The 26,694-nt window shown below is 39.1% G+C and overlaps 1 protein-coding gene across 1 annotated transcript; it reads right to left on the minus strand.

Moving 5' to 3' along the window:
* Nucleotides 1-3,671: 3,671 nt before the first annotated feature.
* On the minus strand, nt 3,672-26,694 carry Cd53 (CD53 molecule). The gene is made up of 9 exons (XM_076863079.1): nt 26,625-26,694; nt 26,081-26,172; nt 11,471-11,550; nt 10,310-10,498; nt 9,272-9,346; nt 8,141-8,236; nt 6,536-6,616; nt 5,388-5,471; nt 3,672-4,535 (listed from the first exon to the last, which is right to left on the minus strand). Exons 3-9 carry the CDS (start codon nt 11,531-11,533, stop codon nt 4,464-4,466), a joined length of 660 nt encoding a protein of 219 aa, XP_076719194.1. The 5' UTR covers nt 11,534-11,550; nt 26,081-26,172; nt 26,625-26,694; the 3' UTR covers nt 3,672-4,463.

The following is a 26,694-nucleotide window of genomic DNA, read 5'->3' on the forward strand; positions in this document are numbered from 1 at the left end:
CATTCAGCCTTTGTTTTTCTGGGATTGGCTTATTTCTCTTAGCATGATATTCTCCAGCTCCATCCATTTACTTGCAAATGCCATAACTTTATTCTCTTTTAATACTGAGTAATAATCCATTGTGTGTATATTCCACAGTTTCTTTATCCATTCATCTATTGAAGGGCATCGAGGTTGCTTTCACAGTTTACCTATTATGAATTGAGCTGCTATAAAAATTCATGTGGCTGTGTTGCTATAGTATGCTGATTTTAAGCCCTTTTGGGTATAGACCACTAGGAATGTATGAACGTGCCTTTTCCCCACATCCTTGTCAACATTTATTGTTGTCTGTATTCTTTTTTATTAATTTTTATTTATATATGACAATGGAATGCATTACAATTCTTATTACACAATCAGAGCACAATTTTTCATATCTCTGGTTTGTATACAAAGTATATTCACACCAATTTGTGTTTTTATATATGTACTTTGGATAATAATGTCTCTCACATTCCACCATCATTTCTAACCCCATGCCCCTCTTCCTTCCCCTCCCGCCAGTCTGCTCTATCTAGAGTTGGTCTATTCCTCCCATGCTCCCCCTCCCTACTCCACTATGAATCTATAAATTTTATGTATTATGGACATGCAAAAAGTTCTACATATTTAATCTTCAGCTTTATGAGTTGAAGATAACTATATATTTATGTTTTATTTTGTTTTCTCCAATGCTGAGGATTGAATCCAGAGATTCTTTGTATAATAGGCAAACACTGCCACTGAGCTATACCCCCCAGCTCAACTAAATACCCATGAAAAAAAAATTGTGTGTGTGTGTGTGTGTATCATACACATACACCATATCAAATACAATCTACTGCCTTCAAAAATTTCTTTCTATCCTATTTAAGAACCTTTATCCTCCTCCTCTGATGCATCTGATGATTGCTATTATTTTGTTGTTGTTGAAAGGCTTAAACCTAGGACTTAAACTTCTCTCCCTTTCTTTCTCTTTCCTCTTCTTTCTCTTAGTTCTAGGATTGATGAGCAATAAACAATTTTTACCTTTTTGCAAACACTCTTTCATGTATTGGTAATGCCTAATACTTCATTGAAATCAGCCCAATTTTAATTTGTAGTTAATTTGTGCTTTTTTTCTTGTTTCTAACTTGAACAAACTGATGGTTAATAAAGACGAATTGGCAATCAAATGTGATGTATTAAGATCTATAAATGAGATAAGATCTGTGAATTTTCTATGACTATTACATAGGTATATACAAGACATATTTTGTCAAAATTTAAATGGGAAAATGTATGTAATGGTGTTAGTATGGCATCTTATACTTGGAAGACCTCGATAATGATTTAACTTTGTGAGGTTAGAAAAAAATGTTTCTTCTTCTGTGGAGTGTCTGTTCAGTTTCTTAGCTTATACACTGCTGGTGGGACTGCAAATTGGTGCAACCACTATGGAAAGCAATATGGAGATTCCTCTGAAAATTGGAAATAGAACTACCATTTGACCCAGCTATCTCACTACTTGGTTTATACCCAAAGGACTTAAAATCAGCATACTATAGTGATGTAGCCACATTAATGCTTATAGCAGCTCAATTCACAGTAGCTAGACTATGATAGCAACTTAGGTGTCCCCAAATAGATGAATGGATAAAGAAAATGTGGTATATATACTCAATGGAATATTACTCAGCTTTAAAGAAGAGTAAAATTATGGCATTTGCCAAGAAATGGTTGGAGTTGGAAAATACCATGCTAAGCAAAATAAACCCATCCCACAAAACCAAAGGTCAAATTTTTTCTCTAATATGCAGATGCTAATTCACATGAAGGCAGGGGGCATTAGGGAAGAATAGCATTATCTTAGATTAGGTAGAGGGAAGTGATGGGAGTGGGGGGAGGGGATATGGGGATAGGAAAGATAGTAGAATGGAACAGACATGATTACTGTATGTATATATGTGACTACATGACCAATATGATTCTGCAATATTTACACTCAGAAAAATGAGAAATTATATCCCATCTATGTAGGAAATATCAGAGTGCATAAATGCATTCTACTTTCATGTATAACTAATTAAAACAAAAAATAAAAATAAAAATGTTTCTTATAGGAAGGAAAGGATAGGAAGTATCCAGACAAAGGTGTGTGTGGTAGATAGGAAAAGTTAATTAGCATAGATAAAGCTTAGAGAAATTAAATAAACATTGATATAACTAAAGCATAAAATGTACAAGTGAGAATAACAGGAGGGGAGGCCCAAGAGCTGAGAATGGGATAGATCATGTAGGGCCTGATAGTTCGAACTTTATCCTAAGAACAAAAGTCATTGAAGAGTTTCAAGCATAAATATGACCTGGTTATGTTTTTTTAAAAAAAATTTTGTAGTTGTAGATGGACATAATGCCTTTATTTTATTTGTTAATTTTTATGTGGAGCTGAGGATTGAAGCCAGTGCCTCACACATGCTAGGCAAGCACTTTGCCACTGCACTACAGTCCCAGCCCTGTCCTGATTAGGTTTTATACACGTTTGGGGGCTGCTAGACGGAGAACGGTTCAGACAGAGCCAATGGTGAATACTAGGAGAGCAGATAATAGACTTTTGAAGGAATGTGGGCGAGAAATAAGATGAGGTGAGTGGATGGATTTGATAATGCATGACTCAATCCTTATATAATCCTTATAATTTTGTGACTGAATGATTATTGGCAGTAAAGCACAGGCTAGAGTTAAGGAGAAGGCCCAGGTTATGGCTAGGAACCTGGTGTGATCACTCACTGATATGGGGAACAAAGAAGATATCATGGTAAATTCCATTTAAATGTTTGGAAGATATAATGGTAAGTTGGTGTTTTGTACATGTGAATTACTTTTGGTAATTATGACACTCAAGAGAATGTCTCTTCTGCTTCTTCTATGCCTCAGGAAAAAAAATGCAAAAGATGTCGGTTTGTCTACAGACTACCACTGTGATGAAAGGTTTTGCTTTCGGGAGATGGGACATGCTACATAAACCTTCAAGAGCAGAAACTGATTTCTTTTTCATACCCTTCTTTGAGTTCTCTACATTTTTCTTTATATTAGATATATTCTAATTTTCTGATTTACAAGCCATAGTTGTCAAAAAGAATTCAGTCTACCTTTTTTTCTAACCCAATGAACACAGTATGGTTGTCAACTTCTTAGATGGGCAAAATGGTATCAATCCCTGGTGTTCATACTCTTCTGTACTCTGCCCGCCTTGAGTGCGGGCTGAACTTTTTGACTCACTTCTAAGGAATAGAATACAACAGAACTGATGTGATGGCACTTCTGAGTTAGGTGATACAAGGACCGTGCCTTCTGTTTTAGATGCTCTACCTCATGCTCTCTCATGGACGTCTCACTGTAGAGAAAAGTAACTGCCATGTCATAAGGTAACCCTGTAGAAAGCAGGCATGGTAGCGATCTGAGGCCTGCCAATAGCCGCATGAGAGCTTGACAGTGGATTCCCTTCTAACTGACCCTTGAGATAACTGCAGCCAAATGTTTGTTTTTCTTGGCCACTAAATTTTGGACTAACTTATGCAGCAATAATAGCGAATAATCTTGTCTTGCTGACGGGGCTATTGAGTTGAGTCATGGAAAAAAAGTGAAGTATAGGAATGAGAAACTTGAGGTTGAGACCGTAAGGTATTTTATTTATTGAAGAGTTAAAATAATACATTAACAAAACTCATCGGATAGAAAAATAACACTGGAACGTTTCTGAAGGTGATTATCAGCTAACCTACCAGAGATACTAGTACTGCTGAGTTTCTCCATGGCTATGTGACTCAAAGGCTAAGAGACTGGCTGAAGTAAAAATATGAATCACTGTACATTTTTTTTTCTGGAAAGGCTTACAATAAATCAACAAGGAACTTTTGAATAAGAAAATGAAATGAAACTTTGCCTTTGAAGAGAGTACTTTGTCTTTCTTATAGCCAAGGCCCCTGGTCAAAAGTTACATTGTGACAGACAATAATCTAGTGAGCCTGACTCCAGAACTCCCTTCAGTCTGTCTCTCATGTGACTTTGTAGAGCGGACGGCATAACTTAGAGGCCGGGGAGGGATTTGACAATGGGAACATGCAAACATTCAAATCCTGAAACTGCCCTTTGATCTTGAGCCACCAGGACCACAGATCCTCTTGGCCCCTCATGTCTAAAAATCACCCGGGTATGTATCACCACCTTGAGGGACATGGCTGTTGCCATCAGTAGGTGCATGGTTGTCTGGCTGTCTGAGATGTGAAGCTCCTGGTCTGTACCCTCTTCTCTGGTTGTTTAAGACAGGGACTCCAACAGGGAAGAGATGAGAGGAGGACAAAGATGCCAGTCCAGAAGGTGATCGTTCGGGGCTTCATGCTATAAATGGTTTTGTATTTTCAGAGATGAAACAAGTCTCTTCAGCATAGCTCAGTGGCAGGTCACAGCCCTAAGGCCTGGCTGGTTTTGTCAATCTGGCAGTTCAGGGTTAATGCAAAGGACATCCCCAGTACCTGAGAAGAGAGTTGGGAAAGTGTGAGAGCTTCGTAAGAGAAGCCATTTCCACCACAACACCAGGGATTGGCTCCACAGAAAAAAGAGTTTATCAATGACAGCCACCCCTCTTCCCTCAACCCTTCTCAATTTCCTCTCGGGAGCTCTTTCTTTTAGCTTAAGAATACAAGTGGGCAGAGGAAATGGGGACAATGATGACGAGGCACTAAATTATAAAGTATTGGGACATCTTCATACCCTGCTACTGGTAGAGTCACATTCTGCTTAACTGAACATCATGCAGTGAGTCATCTCTACCCATGCCCTATGACTTTTTGGTTTCCGGGCAGAGAAAGGTCATTTTTCTCTGAGCCTCTTTATTATGTCTTAAATAATCTGTCATGTACCCAATGGTTCGGTAGAAAAATGTGAAATGTATCACACAAAACCAAAAATGACCCCCCAATTTACCCTTCATTTGTCAAACTAAGCCTAGAAACAAAGAGGAAAATGATTATGATTTTCGTCAAGTGTCTTAGCATACAAGGCCAATTTATTAGGTGGATTCTTTTATTGATCAGTCTTTTCCATGCCAGCTGAGTTAGGGAGCAAAATAGTGTTCTGCTTGGCAGTTTTCAATGACTGTGAATCATTCATATCTCTAAGGGACCCACTGAAAGATAGATATTTTATGGCATACATTCTGTATGCCTTAAATCAAATCAATAATAACATCATTTGCTACTTGACTAGGGAAATTTATATTCTAATTAGCATTTATTGTACATATACTGTGTACCCAGTACTGTTCTAAAACTTTATGTGACTTAACTCATTTAATCCTCAAAGTTATTCCGGGATTAAGTTCTTACCTGAATCACACATACACAGATGGTAATGATTCCGATATACAAGAAATTGGAGTGAAACCACAGTTGTGCTTTTGTATAGCAACCCTAGAAAAAAATTACAGGTACAAATAATACTATTTTATAATTCAAATTTATCAGGAAGATTATTTGGGAAAATAGTTTGTGTTTTGCCTTATGACATCAAAGAGAATTAGGTAATATATTTTTATTTTCTTTTCATGGATATAGAAACATGCAAAAAGTAAAGAGTATTAAAGTACATATTTTTCTGTTGGCATTATCATTACCAGTGGCACCTAATGTAGGAGTCCTAGGTTCTTACCCACTGAGTTAAACTAGCTTCCAAGAGGAGAGTCAGAAGTAAATGTCTTCATGTTCTTTGAACACTCAGTGCTGATTTAAGATCAACAAATGGGGATATAGACTATGTAATCCTAAGATTAGTTTGCATTTTAATTTCTGCTTCAACAACCAATAAATCTATCATAGCCCTACCAAGCTCCAGAGTGTTGGTTGGTAAGTACTCTACTTTTTCCTACACAGACATAAAAAGTTTTGTAGATCTCCAAACAACCTCAGGAGTGGGTATTGTGGAGTGAGGACAAGATCCTAGGAAATTGGTGTAGTTAGAGAATGATTTTGGCTTCTTCTCTAAGCGTATTCTGAAGATCCAAATTAAGAGGAGGATTTTAGCAATTCCATGGACTCTTTCTCTCAACTCATCATTCCTTCACTTTTCATTCATTTCACTCAGGGGCCAGGTCCTGCCATCTCCAAGGAAGGAATAGAGAAACAGGTGAAGGGACTAGTTCTTCTACCTCAATCCTATACATTTTACTTTCAACCTTATGGAGACATACCTCTTGCTCGAGAAATATCTCAACAACCCTCTGCTACTTTCACACAAACTCTCACTGTTTATACAGTTCAGTGTAGCAAGATTTTTCACAGTGCCTCTAGTTAATGAGCTTAATCCCCCCCCCCGACTTTTTTCCTCTTCTTACCTGGGGTTGTCATCTGCTCTATCCTTTGTTCTAAGTTCCTTAATTTCCTGGTGGAAGTTTCAGGTCATTTATAACTGCAGTCCCCAAGGTAATTAAAAGTTTAAACAAAGAAGCCCATAACAGGAAAGTTGCTAGCAAAATTACCTGAATTTGTTGACCTTGGGGGCAAGATGCTGGTGGGCCACGGAGCCAATCATTCGTGCCATTTACACCACAGCAATGAAGCTAAAAACCAAACCCCCCAAAAGGTATGGTTAGAAAGCCAATAGGAGGAAGACTGAACATTAGAGGAAACAGTGGGCCATTCAGATCTGGCTCAATAGCAGAAAGTCCAGAATTTGTCTACGACTCCTTGGAACAAAATACTTTCAAACCTGTTATATCATTTTAGTCACATAAGACCTCCATGAAATAGAAAGGGTATGTTTAATTTATTTGCATTCTAGAGATCAAGAATTACCTGCCCAGGAGACTCTATAATGGCGGGACCGGACTGATCACATCTTGACCCACTAGCCAGTCTTTACATCACAGAAAGCAGGACAATTGGACATTAGGCACCTGCTTACATCATGCAGAGGAAAGTGCCGGCTGTCTTTCCATGACATAGTACCTCATCCAGCTTCTAGATTCACAGGTCTTATGGGAAACAAAGACTCCCTGCCGCCAAACTACCTTGAGGAAGCAAGCTAGAAAATGAGGAACTCTACAGAACAAATAATTTAATTTCTTTTCATAGCACACAATGTGAACAAGAAAGGATACTGTTTTCAAAGAAAATCAGACAATATCATCCACCTGTAACATATGGACCTGGATTTATATCTCAATTTCAATAAATCAATTAGAATTTTTTTTGAGAAAATCAGGATAATCTGATTACAGACTATTTATTAATTATATTTAATGAGTGAAATGATATGAGATCTAGTACTTGTTTTAAAATGTTCTGGCAGAGAAGTATAGGGGATTAGTTGAGAAGACACTGAAAAAAAAAATGTCACGGTAATGACATGGATCTAGAGATGCGTTTTGCTAATATTGTCTTTACCTTTGTATAATCTCTGAAAATTATATGCTAAAAAAGTTTCAAAACTAAATTGAAAAAAAAAAAGCAAAGAATTGGGGATCTAGAGAGGTTATGTGAAAATACAAAGGCCGCCCAGTTCTGGTCTCTATGCTCTAATTCCCGTGTCATATCTTCTACACTACTTAGAGCCAGCATGTGGTCATAGTAGTGTTGTTTGAGGCACAGATTATGCCTGCATAAGCCTTCCTAAATTTCCCTGTCCCTCAACATACCAAGGAGGGAATATAGAGTTAATTTATATTTGTGGATGGGCTGGGAATATGAGGAATGGTATACTGGGAAGTTAGTAACCAGCCTAATTTGGGTGCATAGGGAATTCAACATAGATTTCTTGTGTTTAACACCATTGCTGTTTTCAGCAAAATATTGAAAAATACATAAATTAGTCCAATACAGTATATCCGCATATTCTTCCCGTTCTCTTAGGGCTTAAACAATGATCCTGAGTTTGGACAGTAAAGGATGAAAGAGATGGTAGACGACTTTGTACCCATCAGACCTATTCCTGTGCTCCCTGGTTTGTGATAGCCAGGCATTATTCTGGACCTCAGGGATAAGGATCTTAGATTCTGAAACTTCCAGGAAAGGAAAGCTAGGACCAAGGCTGAAAAAAAAAATGAAGTCTGGGTTGATCTGAGGAGGATTCCTTGTGTACTCACAAATGACTGGATGGAGTCCCACGCCGCCCTGGTGCTGTTGTCTGAATCGTAACGTTGGATGCTTTCGTTCAGGCCGGCAGCCACATAGTTATGCAGCTGGGAACAGCACGTTCCAGAAAAGGAGACATTGTGAAAAACAGGTGAATTCCAGGAATGAGAAGTTTCTAGTATAGCCAGTGGATCCACTTGTTCCTGCCTCCCAAGTGGTCTCCTCAGGACTAGAGGAGTGATCGGAGGGTATGTATACATAGGAAAAAATACTAATGGTGAGAAGGCATTAAAGAAAAAAGAATACATTGGACTTTTGTCCTTCTAGAACTGTGGTTTTATGAAGGAGGAAAAGCGGTGATTAAAGCAAGGACTACACTGAGACAGATTTTCTCTGCTGTACAATACACAGAGGAAAGAAAGAGGGAGGAAAAAACCCATTTTGTTCTTTCCAGTAATCATTCATGGAACTTCTCAAAATACAATCTCCTTCATATTTTTCTATCCCAAATTACCATTAATCTCTTTCCTCCAACCTTCCATTTTGCTGGGAGCCATCAGCCAAGTAGGTATGACAAATTCCTTGCCAGCTTACTCCCATGCTGTCTAGTGGAAGGACTTCTGAAAGGTGACCTTGCTCAAGGACCAGGGCAGGATCCGTGTTTAGGGTGTTCCCCCTTTAGAATAGGGCAGTTTAGCATAATAGGAGAGTAGGGTGTTTCCCCTTTAGAATAGGGTGGTTTAGTAATAGGAGATTAGGGTGTTCCTCTTTTGGAATAGGGCGTATCCTGCTGCTGAGTTCCTCTTGAGTGCTTAGGGTCAGACAGTATTTTTTGAGAGACAGAAGCCCATGCGGTGTGGATTTAGGCAGGAGAGGATTTGGGCAGAGAACGGAGTGGATTTGGGCAGAGAACGTGGATTCCCCCAGAACGTGTTTGTAGACGGCCGGTGTGAGTTCGGGAATAAAGAATTGCTGTTTGAATCTACAAGCTGTGTGGAGACTCGTGATTTGTGCCCAGCAAAAGACTGCGGCACATTTCATTTCCATCTCCATTGTAGGACTGACTGTGTGCCAACTTCTTCTCCATGGCACACCCCCCACTTTCAACGGTGAGACAACAAGTCACGTTCTTTATAACTTACCTTTTGTTCATACAGGAAGAGCAGAATGGCCAAGGTCACTTCAGCAAGGAGGATAATCAGCAGAAGAACAAAGAACTGGGACAAAGCAGGCACATGCTTACCACACTGATCCCAGTTTTTGATCCACCCTTTGCCACCCTAGAAGCATCCAGGCAGGTCTCTGCACACCTGCAGGATATTCCTCTTCTCCAACACCTCAGATCTCCAAGCCTTCTATTGCTTTCTGAGGAATATGTGTTCTTTTCCTACAGCTGGGACTCTAGAGGGTCAGGCCAACTGTCTTCTATCTTTGTTCTCTCCTATCCCTTGTGTCCACTAGAATACCATGCACATAGTACATATTCAACATCTTCTCTTGAATAAAGGAAGCAATTTAAGTATTAGTCTATTTCACACTAGAGAAATGTGGAGCTCTTTTTTTTTTTTTTTTTCATAATGCTTGAAGGCAAAACTGAAGCCTGAAAGGGCTCCTCAGTATGGTTACCAGATGGGGGTGGGGGGCAACTGTAAAGCTTCACATTCTCTTAGGGCTTAAACATCTCTCACATTAGACCTCATGGCTGTAGCCAAGATCCTCACCTAACCTGGGCCATTCCTTCTAAGGGGTATGTTGTGCAGGTAAGAGTTAAAGAAGCATCTTCTGCTATTTGAGGAGGGCCACCATTCTCAGATCATTTTTCCATCAGTTAATGTCTGTAAGTCAGGTCCTGAAGTACCTTCCAACATGAGAATTTAAGCAGATGGATGACACTTGATTTCAACCAGATACGAAGCTAAATTTAAATGATATGAAGGGGAATTATAATGAAAAGGGTCCTTAGGAACAATGTAAAATGGATGTCAAGGAAGATAGTAATAATGCCCTTGGGATCCCAGTCAGAAACAAAATACGATGGGTCTGAACAGACCTGGCTGACCTGAGGTGCTAACCCCATAATTCCCCTGTGTCAGTAGGTGATCTATCAGGAAACATATTATTTGGATCCCGAAGCATCATCCCCCCAGACTTAGGGCACCACATGTGTTATAAAGACTCACCGACATAAGCAGGCACTTATTCTCCTTGATGGAGCCCATGCAGCCCAAGAAGGCAACCACCATGATAATGGTACCCACAATGATGAGCACATTGCCCAGCGTGAGGAAGGGGAGTTTATGGAAGAGCACTCCAAGGTTGTTGTGGACCAAGAGGTAGGTCCCAAAGCCCAAAATGCAGCAGCCACAGAACTGAAAGGAAAAATCCCACATTCTAAGGCAAAATGTGGTTTTTGAGTATTTCCTCATTCATTTTCTCACACTGTTGAGATCAGAATCACATGTTTTCTTTTGTCCAATCAAGACTCTCAGGAACAATCTCTTTACCCAGCTTCCTCGTGCTCTTTAAAAAAAAAAAAAAAAAAAAAGGAAATCCCCGCTTCCTCATAATGAAATTCCACTTGTATATCTTTCCACTCCATTTCAGATAGCAAAGAAAGGTCACCCCTGTGAGTCACACATTGCCTTCATGGTGTACATGCTCGGATTCATGCTTACGATATCTTATTCCTTGTCTCCTCAATTGCTCATATATCATCTTCCCTTTGGAAACTCACCATGAGGAGCATGTGCCCTGCTTGAGGAAGTTCAATTTGCCAGGTATAAAGCTAGAGAAGTCCAACTTATAAGAACCTTATCATAGCCAACCCATTCTGTATCTGATATTCAGTTGCTGAATTTGGTACAGTGAAATCTCCCCCCAAAAGATGACTTCTCTTTCAATCTCCTATTCTTTCAAGGGATTAAAAAAAAAAAAAAAAAAAAAAAAAGTACTGAATACTTAAATTGCAGTCTGTTTCTCACCTATAGAGGGCAGCTGTGAGCAGCAAGAGTTTAAATTCCTCTAGAGACAAATGACACCTTCATTAATAACTGCATTGTTTTTGTTTTTTTGTTTTTTTTTTTTTTCAGTACTGTAGGTTTATAGCGGGAAGAGAAGGACAAATAAAGGAAAAACAAAAAGGTATGAGATAGTTTGGATATTTGGTGGCAGGATGGGAAGAAGAGAACAAATTATTTCTCCTTTGCTCCTAGGCTTGGTGTGCTGGGCATGACCCAGGTACACCTAGGTTGTAGACTCCTTAGTACAGGAGAGAGAGGGACAGTTTAACTGGGGGTGTAGAGGCATGTTAACTCAGCCATGCTCAAAAGAGACACACTTACCCAAAAGAGCAAGTTGAAGAAAAACAACACATACTTCAACAATTTCAAAGTACTCATGCCCATGCTGGGAAAATCTTGGCCTAAAAAGTAGAAGGAAAAAAGGATGTGAGTAAGTGACCTGGTTTTGCAAGGGGGAACTGTGAACTCAAAAACACAAATGCTTAGGGTTCAAGGATCACCAGCATCACCTTGGGTTTGAGCTATGACTGTTCTCTGGAAAGTTCCCTCATAATCTCTGCTCTCTTAGTTTCTGAACCGGGGTGCCAATTGGCTCATCTTCAATGTTCCAATCCAGCAAGGAATTCTTAATACTGAATTCAGCACTGTAGGAGGAAACAATGAAGCCATTCTTTGAAGAGGATGAGTCACACTGATACAGACCAGATCAGTGTTTTCAATCCATCGGCAGCATTAGTGACTAGTGCCTGGGCACTTGCTTAAGAAGGCAGCTCCCGGGGTAGGGATTAAATGACTGGTCAGTAAGCCACCAAGAATGCCAGAGGCTTGATCATTTGGTTCCATAAATGCCCTGAGATTCATACGCATTCCAATTTTCTCTCCATATGAAAATGGGAGGCAACATACCCATGCCTCATTCATTGTTTTATTTGCAGAAACATTTACAGTGTTATCTGTTCTAGATGTTGTGGGAGGTGTGACTAAACAGTAGCCGTCGGCTCCTCTAGAAGATGTCAATCTTACAGCAGAGATGAAACAATCCAATAAGTATGCAATGGAGAAGTGAAAAGAGAGCAGTGTGAACCTGATTTAAAAAAAAATAGAATATCATTTTCTCAGTGAGGACATTAATGCCCAGACACTGGTTCTTGATTCTAGAATCAGATAGAAATTTTTAAAATTTTCCTCAGAGATAACAAGATTTTATAGAGTGACACATGTTTTAAAACTGTACAGAAGACTTACATAAAGCAAAATGTCAATTTATTAGGTTTTTTTCCTTATTAAAACTGCCTTTTCCAGTGTATGAGTTTCCTGTACCATCCACAGTGCTGTCTCTGCATTGCCAAGGTAACCAAGAATCACATGAACATCATAAATAAGCCATAAATAAGATATTTCTATTGCATAGAAATAGAGTAAATGTCTCTACTGAAAACACCAAATAGATCTCTATCTCATATCTTTTAATTTTTTCTTTCTTGCTTTGAACCTCAGGATTATTCTTAAATTTATACCATTACCTTAATCAAGTAGAATAAAATTAATTCAGTTACAAATGCATATGAATATGCTTAGGAGGCTTAAAAATATGTATGATGATTTACTGTTCAGGTTTTCAGATCAAACTTGAATTCACCTCTCATGTATGCCATCAAACAACTTTGTGTAAGTTGGAAACAAAATTAACATTTCTAATTACAATTTTTTCCTATGTAAAATGGGATCAAAACTTATACCTCATGAGGTGATGTGAAGATTAAATGAAAGTATCAGAGAGACCAGCATATGACATGACCAACACACAATAAATGGAACCTATATTATTCAAAGGACCACTCTGTTATTAGAAGTGGATGCTGGTTTTATATAATTCCCAGACCTTTATCAGTATCATGCTGACCAAATATCTGATGGGCTTAAACACATTTATGGGTGAACAATCTTATTCTTTTTATCTAGAATATTTTTATTGATTTAATTCTTAGAACGTGACAGATAGCAGTCGTCATTTCCCAAATTCTTGCAGATCCTTACTGTCCCCCTTTGCACAAGATGTATCCAGAGATGAAATACATCAAGTCTCAAAGTGATAAAAGAGAATTTCATGGAGGTAACATTCAAGTTGACACATTCACATGGGTGCATCCCCTTGAGCAACCAAACATAGACTGTCGTGATTCTCTATACCCTAGAGTTGCACTGTGGCTCCTGAACACTTGAAATCTGGCTAACTTAAATTAAGATGTGCTTTGTAAGCATAAAATATACACTTAATATAAAAAGACTATATTAACTTCATATGTGGTACCTGTTGAAATGCGAATATTTGGCATATATTGAGATAACTAAGCTGTATTATTAAAGTGAACTTTACCTTTTCCACTTGAATTTTCTTAATGTGAAAATATGAAATCATTTGTGGATAAAATGAGGGAATTATTAAAATCATCTTTTAAAATGTGGTGAAGAGAAGGATTGACAGAGGATGAGGAATCCAGCTGGAGCCTCAATTTTCAAAATATCAGTAAAGAATTTAAAGAACATATTTTTGTTTTTGTAATTTTTAAAAGCTCTAGCATTTTTTTTAATGTTTCACAGTTTATGAATCTCTTCTTAGACAATATCCCATTCTTTTGGAATTCTCTCAAGAAAGTTTATTGGAGGTTGTGTTTTCAAAAAAAAAAAGAAAAGAAAGAAAGAAAATATAAAATCACATATTTGAGATGTTTGTCTCTTGTCAGAATTGATTAACATGGACCAGATTTATCCTCTCTCCTAAAAAAAATGTACATATTATAAAATGATGGCTTCCAAGACACTAGACATAAAAAAGTGAAGGACAGTACCATTCAAAGATGGGAAGTAAATGATGTGTGTGTTTGGTTGCCCCAGCATAGTGTATGGACGGTTTTCAGTCCTTAAGTCAGAGAGGGAGATCCTGCAAGATTCCCTGAGGAGACTAGGGCAGCTGAGGTTCCCAGGACAGAGTGATATAGAAGAGAAAGCTGCTCAGAGAATAGACACCAGAGATCTGCAGGGGAGGCCTATATTAGCTGCCTATCACTACAGAAACAAATCACCACAAAATCCTTGCTTAAACACCACCAATTTGTTCTTGTACAATTCTGAAAATTGGAATTCTGAATGGAGTTGCTAGCAGGACTGCGGTCCTTCTGAAGTGTTCAGGGAAAGAATCCATTTCTGTGCCTTTGTCAGCTTCTATAGAAGTCATCTGCATACCTTGATCCCTTCCTTGCATCACTCCAGCCCCTGTTTTTATCGTCACATTTGCTCTTTCCCACTCTTAATATCCTGCTTTTTTCTCATAAGGACCCACTTATCTAGTCAGAGCCCCCTGGATAATCCAGGTCTTGCCTCTGTAGGAGAGACCATGTAGCTCGACTCTGAACACTGCTTCAGTTCCATCCAACCAATTTATATAAGTTCATCCCAAAAGAATCGAACATTTTCCCAGGTAACTTAAGCACCTAGAACAAAGTGCAACAGGATTTATAAAAACACCAAAATATCCAGTACCCAGCAAGGTAAAATGAACAAAGTCTGGATTTCCTAAAAATACCAGGCATGCCAGAAATATGAAAGTACAACCCCATAATGCTGAGATCGATTAATCGGTTAAAGTTGATCCAGATGTTAGGTTAGTAGATAATGTCATTAAGCCAGATTTTCCAAAAAAAAATTACATAGAGGTCTAGAAAATATTTTTTAAGGGCTCAAACCAAACTTCTGAAGATGAAAGTGCAATGTGTGAGATGAAAAATACACTGGGTTGGATTAATGGAAATTTGACATCACAAAAGAAAAGATCATGAACCTGAGGACAATAAGAGCATCCCCAGTGAAACAGAAGACATATACATATATTTAAGTGAACAGAGAAACATGAGAATCATGACCATTTTTAGTGTCATATGTATAACTGGAGTCCCCAAAGGAGGAAAGAGAAAAGAGTAGAGAGAGAAAAATATTTGAAGTAATAATAACTGAAACAAACCCCAAATTTCATGAAAATAATTCACCCACATTACCAAGAAGCTCAATGAATCCCAAGTACAAGAAACAAAGAAATCAACGCCAAGTCACTTTATAATCAAATTGCTGAAAACCCATGATAAAAGTAAAATCTTAAAATGGCCATAGAACAAAAGATACGTTAGGTACACAGGAACAAATATAAGGATAAGGGCAGATCTGGAAAAAAATGTTAATCCAGAAGATGGTGGCATAATATATTTAAAATACTAAGAGCGAAATGTTTTTGTCTGAGAATTCTTTTTTTTTTAAATATTTTTTACTTGTAGATGGACACAATAACTTTATTTTATTTATTTATTTTTATGTGGTGCTGAGGTTCAAACCCAGGACCTCACATGTGCTAGACAAGTGCTCTGTCACTGAGCTACGACCCCAGTCCCTGTCTGAGAATTATATACCAAATAAAAATATATTTCAAAAATAAAGACGAAGCAAAGTCTGTAACATATATAAAAGCTAAAAAAGAAAATGTCATCACTAGATCCATGCTGCAAGAAATATTAAAGGAAATTCTCCAGGAGGAAGAAAAATGAGACCAGAAGAACAGATCTATGCAAAGGAATGAAAGGCATTAGAAATCATAACTGCATGGATAAATATATTTTATCATCATTTAAATATCTTTAAAGGTTACTGGTTGGGTGCAGAGACTGAGGCAGGAGGATTGCAAGTTCAAGGCCAGCCTGGGCAAATTGGTGAGATCTTGTCTCAAAATAAAAAATAGAAAAGGGATGGAAGTGTAGGTCAGTGGTAAAATATCTCTGGGCTTAATCCCCATGCCACAAAAAAGAGGGTGGGAGAAAGGAAGAAACAGATAATCTATTGTCTGATATCTAATTTGAAATTAATTTGCAGTGGTGTACAACAGTAATCCCAACCACTCTGAAGGCTGAGGTATGAGAATTGCAAGTTCAAGACTCACCTCAGCAACTCAGTGAGATCCTCAATAACTTAGCAAGACTCTGTCTTAAAATTAAAAGGGCTGAGGATTATAGTTCAGTGGTAAAGTATCCTGGGGTTCAATCCCAAGTAATGCAAAACGAAATTTAAAAATTATAAATAAATAAGTAAAACTCATTTGGGTCTTCAAAGGACTTAGAATAGTAAAAAATTAATTTGATACAAAACAGAGTTAGAAGTGAAATACTTTTTAATTTTATTGCTTTCTGTCAAGCCACAGCATTAAAGACAACATAGTATTAATGTTAATCAATGGAACAGAATAGAGAACCCAGGCATATAAAGATAACTGATTTTTGGGGGGGGGCCGGGTTTTACTGGGGATTGAACTGAGGGGCACTTGACAACTGAGCCACATTCCCAGACCTTTTTTTTGTATTTTATTTAGAGACAGGGTCTCACTGAGTTGTTTAGTCCCTCGCTGTTGCTTTGAACTTATAACCCTATTGCTTCAACCTCCCGAGGATTACAGGTGTGCAGCACCATGCCCTGTTCGAACAACTGATTTTTGACAAAGATGTAAAGTCAGTACATTAGAGAATAAAAGATACTCTTCTCAACAAATAATACAGAAGCAATTGGATATCTATCTCTCTATCTATCTGTCTATCTATATATACATATATATACACACATATATGTAAATATATATTTACATATATTCATATATATTTACATATATATTCATACACATATATATATGAAGAAGGAGGAGGAGGAGGAGAATTTGGTCATAAAGTCTCTCAGTAGATCAAAAAGTATCTGAAAATGAATCACAGCTCTGAATGTAAAACCTAAAACTACAAAATTTCAGACAAAAATAGAAAACATTTGTAACCTCGGTTAGCCAAAAAGCTTTCAGATAAGACACAAAAAGCACAATCCACAAAGGAACTGACAAATTGGACTTTTTCAAAACCAAAATACATCTGCTTTTTAGAAGATACCGTTTGGGGAATGGAAAGACAAGTCATAGAGGGGAGAAAGTATTTCCAAATCACACATGAGAGAAAAAGCTTGTACTCAGGCCAGGCACACTTACATACATCTGTAATTCCAGGTACTTGCTTTGGTTAAGGCAAGAGAAAGTCTTAAGCCCAGGAATTAAAGGTCGGTTTGGGCCACAGAGAACCCCTCCTCAAGAAAAACACACGTGTATCTTGGATAAAAAATTCTCAAAACTCAGTGGTAAGAAAATAAACTTCAAAATGGGCAAAAAATCTGAACAGACCCGTCACTGAAGAAGACATATGTATGGCAGATAAGTAAATGAACAAATTTTCTACTAGTCACTAGGTAAACGTAAATTAAAGCCACAGTGAGACACCACAGCACACCTCCTAGAATGGGTATAATGTTTTTAAACACAAACAAGTGTCAGAGAGGATATGGTGGAAGTGGAACTCTCAATACAACATTGGGGATGTCCAATGGTATATCCTGTTGAAAAACAGTTTGCTGGTTTTGTAAAAAGTTAAAACATATGTAGTGATATGATCCAGCCACTCTACTTCTATGTATTTGCCCAAGAGAAATGAGAGCATCTGCTCACACCAGGATTTGTATAGGGGTGCTCATAGCACCATCCTTTGTCATAGTCAAAAACTAGAAGCAACCCAACGTCCATCAACAGGTGGATGAACTGTGGTAGCTATACAATGGAATTCTATTACTCAGCAATAAAATAGAATGAACTATGGATAACTCAGCACAGAATAGGTGACTATTATGGGTAAATGAAAAAAAAAGCTAGACAAGAAAGTATATACTGTTTGGTTCCAGTTACACAATATTTTAGAAAATAAAAACTAATAGATGGCAACTAAAGCAGATGAAGGATTGATTGCCTGGAGACAGGAGAGGGAGGGTTAGGAGGTGAGTAGAGGGGGAAAAGGGAAAGGTGGGTGGGTGAAAGGAATTACAAAAGGCCATGAGGGATCTTTTGAGAATCAGGACTATGCTGTTTGTCTTGACTGAGCTGATGAACTTATGCAGGTATACATGCCCAAAAGCCCCTCCTCATTTGCTCTTGTCTATGGCTTCAAACTCATGGCCATGCTGCCTGTCTTAACAATATTTAAAAACTTAGCAGTAGGCCTTGAATACTTATTCCAATGTCTCCTTCCTTATATATACTGGGGTGTGTTCTCTGTTGAAATTTATACTTTTTCTCTCCCTCTGACCTCTATTTAATTAGTAATCATCCTGATGACTCAGCTGTGTCACTTTCTCACGGAGACTTCTCTGATTGGGTCTAATTCTTCACACCCAGCCCTCACTCCCTCCGAGGAATGCTGGTAACACCTGTGCCCTGTTACTGACCACCTTCTTCTTCTTTTTTTTTTTTTACAAGCATCTCCTCCTTCACTAGAACAAGAGGAGAGGAGTCACTATTCGCCTTTGAATTCCTGAAGCCTGGAATTGTACCTATTTATGCTAAGGAATACTAATAAGATTGTTCAATGAACAAATAAAATGACCTTGGTTCATTATCTACAATTAATCTCATGGAGTAGAAAGAACATACCATAGGGTCAGAAGCCTTGAACTTGATTTTTTTTTCCTGCTGATAAATTGATTTAGACAGGCAAATAACTTACTCATCAGCAACAGAAAGAGATTGGGACAGATGCCTGCTACAGCCACATTATCCCCAGCATCCTAGGATCCTGTGTTTCAGGTGCACAGAACCTCATTTGTTCACAGACCAGCAAGGTGCCAGCAAAACTGGGGTGTCCCCTCTGATTCTCTCCTTCTCATAAAGAAGAACCTCTTCTTCCTCCTTTTCTGATTTTCCACTTACTCAGACTCTCATCCACTGGAAGGAGATCGGCCAACTTGATAAAGATGTGACTACTTTTAATACATGCAATTAATACATGCAACAATGGCCCCGTGTTCATATAAACCCAGAGAGAATGCTCTTTTATTTACCCTGCCCTAACCTTCACTGTTACTGGCCAGTTATAGATCCTCCCCACCCCTTTCAACCATTTTCAGAGGAACTGACACCAACCCACAGTTAAAATCTACCACTCCTAAAACTGTGACTCACGGCTCTATGCAAAAAGTCCCTGACATCAGTTTCCAGGAAACCTCCCCGGTAGCCACTTCTCAGGACCCAACAAGCAGGTCATCCTTCAGTTTCCTTACAGAGTAAAGACCTAGGGGTGACAAACCGTCTTGTGGGTTTCAATTCTTTTTTTTTAATTCATAAAACATTTCATTTCCCAAAAATTAAATGAAGAAATATATTGTATCTCACATATGTATATGAGTGTAATTTAAAGAAAAAAATATATTGATTTAAAAAAATGACAGTGGAATGCATTATAATTCTTATTATACATATATACCACAATTTTTCATATCTCTGTTTGTATATAAAGTATTTTGACACCCATTTCGTATCTTCATACATGGACTTTGGATAATGGTGTCCATCACATTCCACCATCCTTGGTAATACCCTGCCCCCTCCCTTTCCCTCCCACCCCTCTTCCCTATCTGGAATTCATCTATTCCTCCCATGTGTGGGTTTCTATTCTATCCTCCTCTTTTCTTTGACATGGACTTACAATACCAGCTAATCTAGTTTAAACTGAATCTAAGCTTCAGTTTAGAAGTAGCTATGGATGGATAGAAACTTCAAGAACCTCTGGCACTTCTTGCACTCCATTCATTGAATCCAATTTCAGAAGCCAATCTGCAGCTACAGCACGCAGCTTTGGTTTTACACAGACCATTATATTTATGTCCATTAATATGTTTTTCATTCGAAAGTCAACAAAGCAATAGGGAATGAAAAGAATCCATGGTCAAATAATTTGGGAAATAAACAAGATTAAGCAGAAGTAAAACATAAAATGGGGTTTTTATTCTGAGTAACTTCCTGTATGCTAATGTACATTCTCTAATAGAGAAAAGCATGCTTGTTTAACTACAACTTATTCTTACACTAAAGATTACTTTTTCCTAACCCTGTGACCTTTCAGAGATGCCTGCTCATGTAAGTAGACTGCCATCTCTTCCAGCCTTTGCAGGTATTCTTTGGTGATGATAAAATTCAAGCATTTAATCTAGTCTGAGATTCTGCATGGGCCAGCATGTAGCAAACCCAGGCAGGCAGACTCTGGTGCAGGGTTCTCTAGTTGGGTTGGGCCACTTTCTTTGCTCTAAGGTTGAATGGTATCAACAGCTGGCTGTGTTCTATAGTCTGGTGAGACCATGGGCTGGATTTTGTTGTCAAGTGTGGCTGCTGGCTTCATGCCATAATCATCTTGGGCAGAACTGCAGATCATCTTCCCTAGCTGGACAGTACTGTTTGGAATCTGCAGTTGGGCAGAGCCATGTGGTGCAGTTTGAAGGATGGGTGGGATCTCTGGAGTCACCATTCACCCAGGTGGGGTAAACAGGGATGGAGGTCATACTGTACAAATACGTGAGGATTTGTGCCTGCCTCTCAGCCTAGGGTGAGTTTCCATAAATCACTGAGGTTTGGGGTAGGGCAGAGTTAGTTGCTCCCTCTGCAGGTAACTGCTGACCTGATGTCGCTTCCTGATCTGCAGAAGACTTAATGTGAGCATCATTGTAACTTAATTGGTGAAGATTACTTATTAATAGGCCAAAGAACATATTATTTCATGGATCCCAGTTTGAAAACACTAGCATTGGAATCCAACAAATTTAGTTTTTAGTTCTAGTACTGCCATTTATCAGAAATCTGGCATTGGACAACTTGATTAACATATCTTACACAGCCTCTTCATCTTTAAAATGGGAATATTACCAAATCTCCTACCTGATACATGGTTTTGATAAATGAGGTGGCTCACTACCTCAGTACCTTGTTTTAGTAAATACTGACTATAAGATTAAGTTCAGCTGGGCATGGTGGTGCACACCTGTAATCCCAGTGGCTCAGGAGGCTAAGGCAGCAGGATCTCGAGTTCGAAGCCAGCCTCAGCAACTAAGCAAGGCCCTGAGCAACTCAGTGAGACACTGCCTCTCAATAAAATATTAAAAAAGGCTGGGGATGTGACTCAGTGGCTAAGTATCCCTGGGTTCAATACCTAGTACCAAAAAAAAAAAAAAAAAATCAAATTCAGCACTTACCTACGAGTCTATTCCTAAGGATGGTCCTGAGCATTCATTTTTAGGAATGAATCAGGGGTCCAAAAGATCTTTAAAAATACTTTGCTTATTTCATTTCTTGGAAATATCTTTTTAAAAACTTTTGTTTGCCTTTTGTAAAAAAAAAATCAAGACAAGGAAAATAAGAAAGAATAAAGAATAAAGGAGAAAAGTGAGGAAAGACAAATCCAGATGATCTTGGAGGCTCACTTCTTCCTGTTTGGGAGCTTAGCAAGATGTTACCAGCAGCTGGGCTGGCACAGCAATCGTTAGAATAAGTCCACTCCCTGTGTCAGGAACAACCACCCGGAATACCACACAGCCAACTGAGTAGAGGCACCCTGTCCTTCTTATCCTAAAAATAAATAGAAGTTTGCATTAGAAGGTCTCTATTCTGTAGGCCTATCCAGGATTTCCTCAGGTAAGAATGCCCAGCTTAAGCAAGACTCCTGTGAGATAAGAAATGCCCTTTTTGTAGTAATTCTATCAAAAATTTGATGAACCCAAATCTAATCAAGAGGAAACATCAGAAAAATCCAAACAGAGGGACATACCAGAAAGTAACTGGCCTTTACTCTTCAGGACTATCAATGTCATGAAACATGAAGACAAGCTCAGGGACTGTTTAAGAGAGTAGAGAGACGCTGTTAAAGCACCGCACCATCAGGAAGTTCTTTACTATGGGGAATATTGACAGGGTAACTGGTGGAATCAGAACAAACTCGATAGATTGTTAATGAGTTATATTGGTGTTAGTATCCCAATTTAGGTCACTGTAGAGCGGTTATGTGACAGAATGTTTTGTTTGTAGAAATACATACTAAAATACCTAGAAGATGGGCCATCATGCTAGCAATTACTCTCAAATGAGACAGCCAGGGAAGGGTACTGATGAAGGGAATTCAGGGAGTCTTCATTCTATTTTTTACAACAAATTTCCTGTAAATCTGAACATTTGTTCAAATAAAAGTTAAAAAAGAGAAAAACAGCATGATAGTGCACACCTGTAATCCCAGTGACTCAGGAGGCTGAGACAGGAGAATCTCAAATTCAAGGCCAGACTCAGCAATTTAGACCCTGTCTCAAAAATTAAAGGGGCCTGGAGCAGTGGCACACACCTGTAATCCCAGTGGCTCGAAAGGCTGAGGCAGGAGGATTGTGAGTTCAAAGCCAGCCTCAGCAAAAGTGAGGCTCTAAGCACTTCAGTGAGACCCTGTCTCTAAATAAAATAGGGCTGGGGATGTGGCTCAATGTCAAGTGCCCCTAAGTTCAATCCCTGGTACAAAAAAAAAAATTAAAAAGGGCTGGAAATGTGGCTCAGAGGTACAGCACCTCTGGGTTCAATCCCAAGTTTTACACACACACACACACACACACACACACAGTAGGAGTTAAAAAAAAAAAGATTACCTAAGGGATTCTGATCTCAAAATCATTACTCCGTGAGTCCCTAATTGTATAAATGCTGCAAATGCATAATAGCTATTTTTAGAAGATGAACCATGGAAAGATTTTAATGCCTCTATTTGCTCCTGATGTGGAATCAATAATAAGTCATGAATTCAAGTTTTAAAAGATGTGAGGCATCAAAATCATTTGTCATTCTATTCCTCCATTTAGTTCTTCTGAAATATAAAAGGTCGAACAAAATTTTGGCAAAGAAAATATATATTAAATATTTTATTTGCTAACATATTAGTTTCAGACAGATTAGATTTTATGATTAAGTTGTATATTTATGTTGGTTTGTGTTAACGTGTACTGAAATCTTTATGTAAACAAAGAACACAATCAAATAATGCTTGTTTAGGGAGAAATCCCTAAGAAAAGGGAATCTAATACCATATGGAGGAAAGAACATTCCATGGAGATTTAAAAAAAGACATTTTTAAAAGTTAATTAAATAATTTCAACTGAAAAAAAAAACCAAGTTGGTCAGAATATTACAAAAGCTAACATTTATTGGGTTCTCACTATAAGTTAGTTTTTATTTGAAATTAAATAATCTCTAAATTCCTTGCAAGCACATTCTATCACTTGGAACACAGTACTCTCACCATTTAAAGTGAACGTAGAAATGTGGCATCTTTTCCTTTACGACAATTCTTGGCCTCGGTTATCATGATCCTGATGTGACAACTTGGGGAGGAACTCCACCATGTGCCCACGAAGTGGATGAGTACAGAGGAATTGCCTATGCATCCCCACATAGAGATTCGTGGCCTCCGCTGTCAGCACTCACCCACTGACTTTGAAAATGCATTCTCTTATTCTTTCCAGAAACTCACTTCCCAGCAGCGTTCCCAAACCAACAGACAAACCTCCAGCTGCAGTCCTTCCCTCCTCCGCTCCCTAGAGGCCAGCTCTGCACAGCGGCCTGGTTTCTCTGGGTTACTCTGCCTCAGCACTCTGCACCTACAGTGGCAGCTGGTCCTGTGAATTCCACCAAAAAAGGTGCCTCGTCTATAGGGCCCAGATCCATCTACACAAAATGGACTCTTGCTGAGTATAAAGTGCTGTGGGTTGACTCATCTAGGAACACACATCAAACCACTGTGATCAAATCAACACCGTTTCTGGAATGGAAGCTGACAGAAAGAGAATGGTTGTAACCTCACGAAAACTTCACCCTTCCTTCTGATTATAGGAGAAAATCTAGGTTGAAGAGGAAAACACTTGCCTCTTCACACTCACGTAAAACCACATCCCATCAATACTAGCAGGTGGATGTCTCAGGCATTGGTGTGCCCCAGGCTGACTCAGGATCAGTGCTCAGTGATTTTGTAATCCACTTTCAAGGGCCAAGTAGGAGAAAGGGCTTCACATTTCCTGTGGTCCTGTGACTTATTACACTGCTCTTTCTCTTGCTTAAGTTCATTTCTTACACGTATCGGGGTCCAACTTCTTTGACTTTGCAGATACAGTGCCCTGGGTCTGTGATGCCATTTTCTCCAGTCTACATAGCAGACCCATTACTTCTTTGAAAGTGAACCCAAGCAATCACCAAGCAATTTCTCAGGGAGTCTTTGGCTTACTCTCAAACTCGTCCTATACTTTGTGCACATTCTTCATCCCTTTTAGAAAACAGCACATACTGTTGTGTTTGTGCGTTGCCGTGTCTGTCCTCCGTGGCACACTCTTTAAGACTGAACCACATCAATTTTCCTTTTGTGTCCACCAGTGAGCACATGCCTGGCCACTGGTACATTGCAGGATGGGAGGGAATAGGGAGGAAGAAGAGGAGTTGACCAGAGGGCACAAGAAACCAACCACAACCAAGTTTTCCCTTTCTACTTTGTGCCTCTTTGTCAATGGTCAAAGGTGGGGTCCCTCGGGTGGCAGTAATGGTATCTGTGATTGGATGAGTTTTGAAACATTTTCTCTGGGTCTAAAGGTACCTTCAGTTTAAACGCTAAACACTCTTAACTGACCCACACAGGAAACACCACAGGAAATCATGCTTCGGTTCAGCCTCTGCTCCCTTTCAACCGCAGTTTCAAAACAGGACAGATTCCGCTCAAGAGTGAGAAAGCAAAACTTCGTTCATCCAGAGGCTAAGACCTCTTTGGCCCAGCTTCTTACACGGTATGATATATCCTATCTCTCAGGAGAGTTCCTTAAGGACAGGGCTGTTGCCAGGCAAATGTGAAATATGCCCCTCCTACCTTGCCCCCTCCTCTGCTCCACCCATACTTTTCAAAGTACAGTGTTGAAATGCCTAATCTCTTATTATTAAGTGAATTAATTTGAAAGCATTGGTTTTAAAATAAAAATTCAAGGCTTTGTAGCCCCTGAAGTACTTTGGGACTTTAACCCTCTGCCCCATCCCAACCCCTCGTTCTTAGATACGTGGATGTGGTCACAAGGGACTTTCCTCTCTCTCCTCCAGGGCATAATCAAATGAGATTCTCACAGGTGTTGAAGGAAGAAAGATCTGATGTAGATTTTTCTGTGGTGACCGGCAGCTGCTGTGGTGGTGGTCACAGAAAGTTAGGGCCAAAACTTTGCTGTGTCTTTGAAACTGCATGGGCCCGGGAATTGGAAATCAATTGCTATATCAAGTTTTGCAGGTTGCCTTTCATAAGTTTATTTCATGTTATATTGACTAGCATTCATTTTTTATACACTAAGGATAAATTAATGTGGGGGAGCCCTGTAGATCACTACGTTCTTCCTGCTTTTTGAAAGCCAACCAAGTGGCCTTTACCTCCTACCATACAGTTACCGAGCACTTTCTGTGTCATAATTTTTAGATATGCTTCTATCTAGTGGCTCTGAGAAATCACAGTGGGAGTCACAGACTTTGAAAATTTCTCAAGTGGAGAAGGTCCACCTCTCCCCACTGCCTTTCTGAATGGCTCTGGCTATGAATTCTCTCATTTAAAAATCAAAAAAACAATTTTCAAAGACCTACGCACACAGCAAATCTCCTCTTACTTCCTCTCACACAGAAAGGTCCAGGCATTAGAAATTACCCCACAGAATAAGTCATTCAAGTTCTGTAGTAATTTAATCTAAGGAATGCGCAGGCCCAAATAGATAGATACCAGATGACAGGAACCTAGGTAAGCTGAAGTACTTTTGACCTGATTGCTTTTGAGCTTGCTACTAGGATATTGCCCTTCTTTTTCCTTTACTTTCAGTACTAAATATCTGTGAAACCGGACATTTTAAAGTTAGTAGAGAGGTAATGTGGAGACTCCTAAGGTGATATCCTACCCGACATAAAATGGTTCAGAGCTTTGCTCTCAAACTGGGCTAAAAAGTCATCAGTCTTACCTTTACAAGCTCCGTGCCTCAGTCCTTTAGGTTGAGTGTGGCGATTCTCTTTGAGATGGCCACGACAAAGCTGATAACACAGATGTCTGGGGCTATTTGTGTAAAAGGGGAAGAGAAGGGAGAAAAAATATGACCATGATGTGACGACAGGAAACCCAGATGAGGAGAGGGAGGAAGTGGGGCTGAGTCCGCCCACCCTCTTAGCCTCAGAGGTTCAACCCTTCCTCAGTGGCTTCTTAGAAGCTTCCTCCCACAGCCCACCCTAAAATGGTTTCTGTGAAACAAAGGAGAACCTGAAGGCCCAGTTGGTTCAGGCATCAATCTGTGAGTTGTGGATGGTTCTAGAGTGATTGGGGTGATGATTTTTTGTCTAGAGAAGAGTGCTTCTCAATCGAGGTGGAACCCCAGGATGACCTGTGCATCAAGAATGAATCAAGAATCCCTGTTCTTAGACCCACTGGAATTTCCCACCCAGGTGAACTGTGACCGGAGTGAAACACGAGAAATAATGTTAAGAAAAAAAAAATTTAGGACTGAGACTTACTCAGATCTCTCTGAAGTTACTCTGTTTTCTCCCCCACAGCACCTCCAGTTGGCTTCAGTCTCTAGGCTCC

Source organism: Callospermophilus lateralis, chromosome 7 (genome assembly GCF_048772815.1).
Source record: "Callospermophilus lateralis isolate mCalLat2 chromosome 7, mCalLat2.hap1, whole genome shotgun sequence".
NCBI lineage: Eukaryota > Metazoa > Chordata > Mammalia > Rodentia > Sciuridae > Callospermophilus > Callospermophilus lateralis.